Source organism: Dermacentor andersoni, chromosome 1 (genome assembly GCF_023375885.2).
Source record: "Dermacentor andersoni chromosome 1, qqDerAnde1_hic_scaffold, whole genome shotgun sequence".
In the NCBI taxonomy this organism is placed as follows: domain Eukaryota; kingdom Metazoa; phylum Arthropoda; class Arachnida; order Ixodida; family Ixodidae; genus Dermacentor; species Dermacentor andersoni.
The window spans coordinates 244,455,197-244,461,579 of NC_092814.1; the positions used below are offsets into that span (position 1 = coordinate 244,455,197).

At 48.3% G+C, this 6,383-nt stretch overlaps 1 protein-coding gene across 2 annotated transcripts; it reads left to right on the forward strand.

The window, feature by feature from the left end:
• The first annotated feature begins 2,034 nt into the window (after window positions 1-2,034).
• Window positions 2,035-5,726, forward strand: LOC129380982 (uncharacterized). Of its 2 annotated transcripts, XM_072285928.1 has the most exons (6): window positions 2,035-2,150; window positions 2,233-2,420; window positions 2,911-3,019; window positions 3,233-3,350; window positions 3,714-4,015; window positions 4,411-5,726. In XM_072285928.1, coding segments are annotated over exons 2-5 (507 nt in total). In that variant the 5' UTR covers window positions 2,035-2,150; window positions 2,233-2,418; the 3' UTR covers window positions 3,992-4,015; window positions 4,411-5,726. The 2 variants fall into 2 exon arrangements, with proteins under 2 accessions (XP_072142029.1, XP_054919316.1); XM_055063341.2 differs by having other exon boundaries at window positions 2,035-2,420.
• Window positions 5,727-6,383: the final 657 nt, after the last annotated feature.

Here is a 6,383-nt window from a genome sequence, read left to right on the forward strand (position 1 = left end):
GCGGCTGCTGCGAACTAGGCGTTGCGCCCTTCGTCGAGCCGGCAAGACAGGCAGCCCTTCCCCGTGGCCCCTCTATCAACATGTGCGCTCGGGCCACTTCGCCGTTGCCAGAATATTCTCGCACACCCTCGGCTGTTGGAAGAGCGCGCGATTCTCGTCTCTCTACTCCGCCGCGCACGCGCGCCCTCGTACAAAACACAAACTACCAAAGTGCGCCAGATAAACACCGTCTGACCCATTTTTGACCTTCAGGAAGAGAAACGAAAACACTCCGAGCCAACCGGAATAACCTGGGAGGGCCGCCGGTCGATTTGGCGGGGAAAGGCGGCGCTCGCGTTTTTTACCCCGTCGTCTTGCTTTATTAGACGACTGATCCAGTGGAGGATGGTAGATGTAAAGCTTTTGGTAGATGCAGTCAGCAACTATGGCGCACGTGGTATGTACATGCATTCGCTTAACGGAGAGTAAAAATAAGGCTGTACGGGCAGCACGTCGGCTGTCTGCTCGCTTTGTATACTCGGTGGACAGGACCTTGCATCTTATAGGCAAGCGCAACGCCCAGCTTGTGCGTATGCCTTTTTTTTATGTCTGTGCTGTAAGACTGGCACTTTCATCGGCGTAAACAACACATCCTCGTGCCACGTGTACAAAGGTATAAGCAGCCGAAAAAGTCACTGACCCCTCCCAATTAAGGCCACAAAGAAAAAAACGAGAAAGAAGCTGCTCCTCCGAGGCACTGCGTGTGGCAACATCGACACTGCCATGGCAACGAAAAGACAGAAAGGAAGGAGAGATACACGGACCGTTGTTTCTGCTACACTGACTGTAAGGAGCACGGGGAGGTTAGGAGCGGGGGGAGGGGAGATGGGCGCTTCTTGCACAACAATTCACATCACCACGACGTAAGCGGAAAAAACTCGATCGCCCTTGGGCAGGCCTTACAAAGGGCAAGAACCCCATATCGCTGAACGACCTTTCGACCTCGTGCCAATCACCACAGGCCGATGGAGCAATCTTAATTAACTGTAAGCCGACGGAACAACCTTGCCCAGCCCGATATTGAACCTAAAAGCCTAGATTTGACATCAGCGATAAGGCCGTATATCTAGGTAAAAAAAGAAAAAGGACATATTTTTTGTTCCCTTGTTTTTCAGTGTGGATTTACATCACAACAGGTGAGAGTTTGAGCCCTCTCAGAGAACAGGCAGGTTGGCGGTTAATGAAGATCAGTCGAATATCATGCTAGAAGACTTGGAAGGGGTAACTTTTCTCCAAGCAAGGCGCTTCTGCACGGTGTATTTGTTAGGTTTCTTGTCTTATTGCGACGCACCCCGCGGACACATGGTGCGACAAAAGCGGCTTGGTAGACCGAGCACCATTCGTGGGTTTTACTGCGATATCGATTATATGGAGACTCCAAACGCATTTCTGCCGTCGTCGTCGTCGTCGTGCTTCGCCGTGAGGTTTCGTACAAAGTCCAAGGGCGATAACAACGTCGCCGTTCGTCCTGCGGTGTCTGTGCCAGTGAAAGCATGCGAGGGGAGACAACGCTCGCGGCTCAATCTCGCCCGCGCGAAAGGGACGGAAGCAGAGAAAGCGCGCCGTCTTCCGTGGCGCGCGAGGCACCGGGGGGGGGGGGGGGGGGGGCGGATTTCTACCCTGGGGTGCGATTTTGTAGAAATGACTTTTTTAATGCCAATGCCTTGTCGCGTGACGTCACCGATTTTGGAAATTGTGTACACGTAGGCACACGACGTTTTCTTGGATCGTCCAATCAGAAGCTCCCTTCATTGGCCGGATGTTTCTTTCGTATTCTCTTCTCTTTTTCCGGGACTGTATAGGAAATTCGTTTTGTAAAACGGCACTTAATAAAAGCGGACTTCCATGCTGCGCAAAGCAAATTCATTTTGTTACATTACAACGCAAAAGCTGCCGCAGTCCAAAGAAATGCAAACGCAAGTGCTCTATTTTTGAAGCCGTAGCCACATAGTAGTCGGATGTGCATCCAATCTATGCCGTTGAGCGCACGCAAAATGGCAGCCTTTGTTTACCTGTGAACAGCTGACAGCCTCTAGCGTGTCCGTCTGAACAGCTGACAGCCCCTTGCGTGTCCGTAATTGCGGCCCCGCCCCCGTCAGATCAGGATTGAGGTGAGTAACTATTGCTCGTGTACTGCTTGCATTGTCGTGTGGTTTTCGCTGCATGTCTGACGTGTGATAATTTCTTCTTTAGGAAGGGCCAAGAAGAATTATCCGTAGCCCCCGAGGTCAAACTTTGCAACATAGTGGATCGAGAACTGTCAAGGCATTTTCCATAGGGCACCGCCATGACATAACGATAGCTTCGTCAAAGTTATCGCTGCATCGGTAATACTTCCTGCACTGATACGCTCCGAGAAAGAAACTGCTACAACATTAAATGTGAGTAGTGACTTCACCTTTTTTTACAGTAGTGGTATAAAAAGCAGAAATAAGTCGTAGTGAGCACTTTATGCAGGCGCTTAGCTTGAACAGAATGTTTGCCTCTAAATTTCTTAACTGTGCTGCGGGCCGGCTGAAATTCCCAAGTTGACAAAGAGAGAATGGCAGCAAAAGGGCCGCGGGTGTCGAAAGAGCAGGCGGCTATTCTGGTGCAGTTCATTGAGCAGCACCCATACCTGGGGAGAGCTTCTACAGAGTTCTCGCCACGTATGACTGCTGCTCGAAAAAACGAACTGTGGGAGGAGGTGGCGGCGGTGCTTAACGCACAGGGGCCAGCCGTAAAGGCCACCAGCCGTTGGCGCAACCATTGGGCCAAGATGGCCCATAAAGCGAAAAAAGAAGCGGCCAGGGCCGCGAGCGAGAAGAGGTGAGCTTCTAATGATGCTGACAGTAACGTAGTTTCACGTTGTCGTTGTTGCCGTGTTTGCAGGGCTACTGGAGGTGGAAAAGTGGGTGGCGTGGACAGCCGCGTCCTCGACGTCCTTATGAGGACAGGAGGGGTCCTTGTTTCCTCCCCTGAGTGCTTCCCCGATAGCGAGGTGCGTACATTGGATTTAAAAAAGTGTTGTTTGTGTGACCTGCTGTGACCTCACAAATTTTCAGCATTACATTGTAACACAATATTGCAAAATTTTTAAGCCCTTTTTTTTGTGCAAGTGACAATATAGGTTATGTACTCTGAGCAGCAACTTGTGTACATGATGCGCATTGCACACACTGCTCGCAATGTCTGAACACTACTCTGATTGTAGGACGAGGCAAGTTCAGAGGAAGCTGCAGGGCCCAGCGGTTCCCGCAGACATCCACCAGCGACAACTGTTTTCGTGGTGTCGGGCCCTGCAGCTGTTGCTGGGCCAAGTGGCCTTACACGTAAGGCAGTGACCTAGCTTTTGTAGTAGCATTGTTGTTTGCAGTTGCTGTATGATCTTGCTATGAAGTAAAGTACGTCACTGTGCTGTTATTACCTTTGTGTCCAACATCCAGCTCTTATTCATGGAGGAGAAATGCAAGACTACAAATGACATGATGTTGTAATAGAGATTCCTTGTGCTTCTTAAGGGTTACTGCTACCAGCAACTTTCTGTGGCATCTTTTGCTCTAACTACCTGTTTTGTGTATCATTATTGTAGCTATGCAGCTATAATGACATTTCAAAGTGACTGGTTAGGACAATCAATCTGTGTAGGTCGGATAACAGTGAATGAGCAGTCTTTGCTTTTGCCTTGCATGAAGAGCCACCGGCTACGCCCCAGGTGCTGCGGCCTACCACCCAGGTGCCGCGGCCTACCACCCAGGTGCCTCAACCAACCCCGCAGGTGCCGCAGCCAACCCCGCAGGTGCCGCAGCCTACCCCCCAGGTGCCGCAGCCTACCCCTCGAGAGCCACGGGCACCCCGTAGACAGCCCAGGCAGCAGGAACTTGATGGTGCTGTGATGACGGCTACTGCCGCATACGTTCGCCAGAGCCAGTTGGAGGAAGCCAGAGTTCAAGAGGACACCCGCTTCCGCTAACAACTGCTGGAGCAAAACTGGCAGGTATGTGTAAGGCCACAGATGTATATTTTTCTGCGTATGAAATTGATGAGCATATGACCTCTCTAAAAATTATAATAATCAGTGAACAAGCATAACGTATACGTGTAGTCCTGTGGTGATATCTTGTACACATTCGCGTGATATAACATGTGTAAATATCTACGCAATTATGTGGCAAAAAGAAAAAAGTGGCGTTGAATTCAAGGGAGCAGGTATAGCAATGTAACACATCTTAATGGAATGCGACGGCACAAGTTTGATGGGCCAGAAAGATATTTCCAGTGTTTGAATATACAATGACAAGACAATAGCCTGCAAATGGGGATGAATGCAACACACGAAGGCCTTGTTACTGAGCTTCTGTAATTAAACTAATTACACATCTTTGCTAACAGCACCACGAGGCCCACCTGCAGAGCCTGCGGCAGCACCACGAGGCCCACATGGAGAGCCTGCGGCACCTCGGGGAGGAGGTGGCGGGAATGCGGGAAGTGCAGTCGCAGCGCCTAGAAGTGCAGCGGCAACGCCTCGAAGTGGCACGTCGTTCGCACGAGACCAACGAGCGCCTGCTTCAGCTGCTGCTGGCTGCACTGGGGCATGGTGGCAGCCAAGCCCCTCCCCCCTCTCAGGCCCCACATAATTAAAGGATGCAAAGGTAGCATAGGCAAGGAATTTGTAACTTATCTTAAGATTTGCTGATGTATTAATGATATGAAGGGCAAATATTGCTAGTTTGCAAATAAATAATTGCTGAAGTCACCCTTTAATGCAACCATGAGTAGCATAGCCGTTGCAGCATGAATTTTTTCTTCAAGGTTTACTTCAGCCATAAGAGCGTGCACACCATCTGGCTCACCTGCAAAAGTGCCTGTAGGCCTGGTGTGTGCGGGCATTCCGACTGTGGCGCTGCAATTTTGAGGTGCCTAGTTATTGTCATGTCAATTTAAGCACGACGCCACACTGCAAGTGTTCTACAATTTAATCCTTGTCATCGAATGGTGAATTTTCAGGCCTTACTATAATGTCGAAAGCAACCTGTCAATATACACAGCAAAAAAGAAAAAAGTTATGAAAATTCCTTGCCTATGCTCCTTCTTTTCATTTGTAATGTTTATTTTTTGTTTGTTGCATATTTGTTTGTGTCGCTACCTACTGAGCTGGAATGTCTCTTTTCTTGCACATCTGTCTCATTATCAAACATTTTGTTGTCATTCAGTAATCTTTGAGGTTGTGATACATTGTATTTTAGCCCTTGTGGCGCAATTTGTGTGTAATATTTATGCAGTTTGTCTTACTGAATATCATAATATGGTGCTATGGCTCTTTCAGTTTCAGAGCGCCACAACAGCATGTTCCTTTCACATGTAGTGATGTACCTATACATTTCGCTGTGATAAATATTCGGTTGGCGTGTGATTTAAGCACCCGCTCATTTCTGTTTCTGGTGCAGTTTAAGACAGTTGTTATTACTGTGTACTTGTGCAGTGTACAACAGTTTTCTTAAACGATGCATGCCGTTACCTGTGATATATTATGATACAAGAACAATGTGATCCAATATTTATTCCAACGTGTCTGTGATATGTTGCATAATATCTCTACTACTGAGTACTCATGATTCTCACACTTCTTCAATGTAGAGACTGTCGCATGTGATGTGTGCATAAACAAGTGTATGTTGAAGGCTGAAATACAGAAAGGTGCAGTTTTCCTCTAGTGCTTTTATTTACACATAGCAACCACATTTCTAGTGCTAGCTTGCACTGTACAAATATTACTGTTTAACATTGCTGAGTTCTGCTATATACAAGTGAGGTCACTTTGTTGAAATCTATCAACTGCTCGTGCGTGCACACACTTCGCGGGAGCCACAGCGTTTGACATGTCGGATGACCAGTTGGACGGCATTTTCGTCACTCGAAAGGAACTTTGCCGTTGTTGCGAGACAAAATGGTGGAGGACCTAGAAGCTGCGCCTGCAACAGTACGTTCCATGGAGCGGAAGGTGTGACGTGCACTGTACATCTTGGCTTCTGTGAGCTTCTCTGTGCTAGTAGAAAGTGAGGAGACAGGCGCTTATGTCCATCAATGCGTAAGGGGATACGAGTAAGAATCAGGCTACATGCATCTAGATGATGACAGCAGCAACAAGCAAATTGTGGCTGACACTTTGAATATGCACTTATTTTTAGCTTGCTTTCAATCTCATATGTCACCTCTAACGATACTGTTTTACTTACTATAAGTGCAGGCTTTACATAACCCTTCACTACACAACTTTTATGTACCCACCATGGTTGCTCAGTGGCTATGGTGTTAGGCTGCTGAGCACGAGGGATCGAATCCCGGCCACGGCGGCCGCGTTTCGA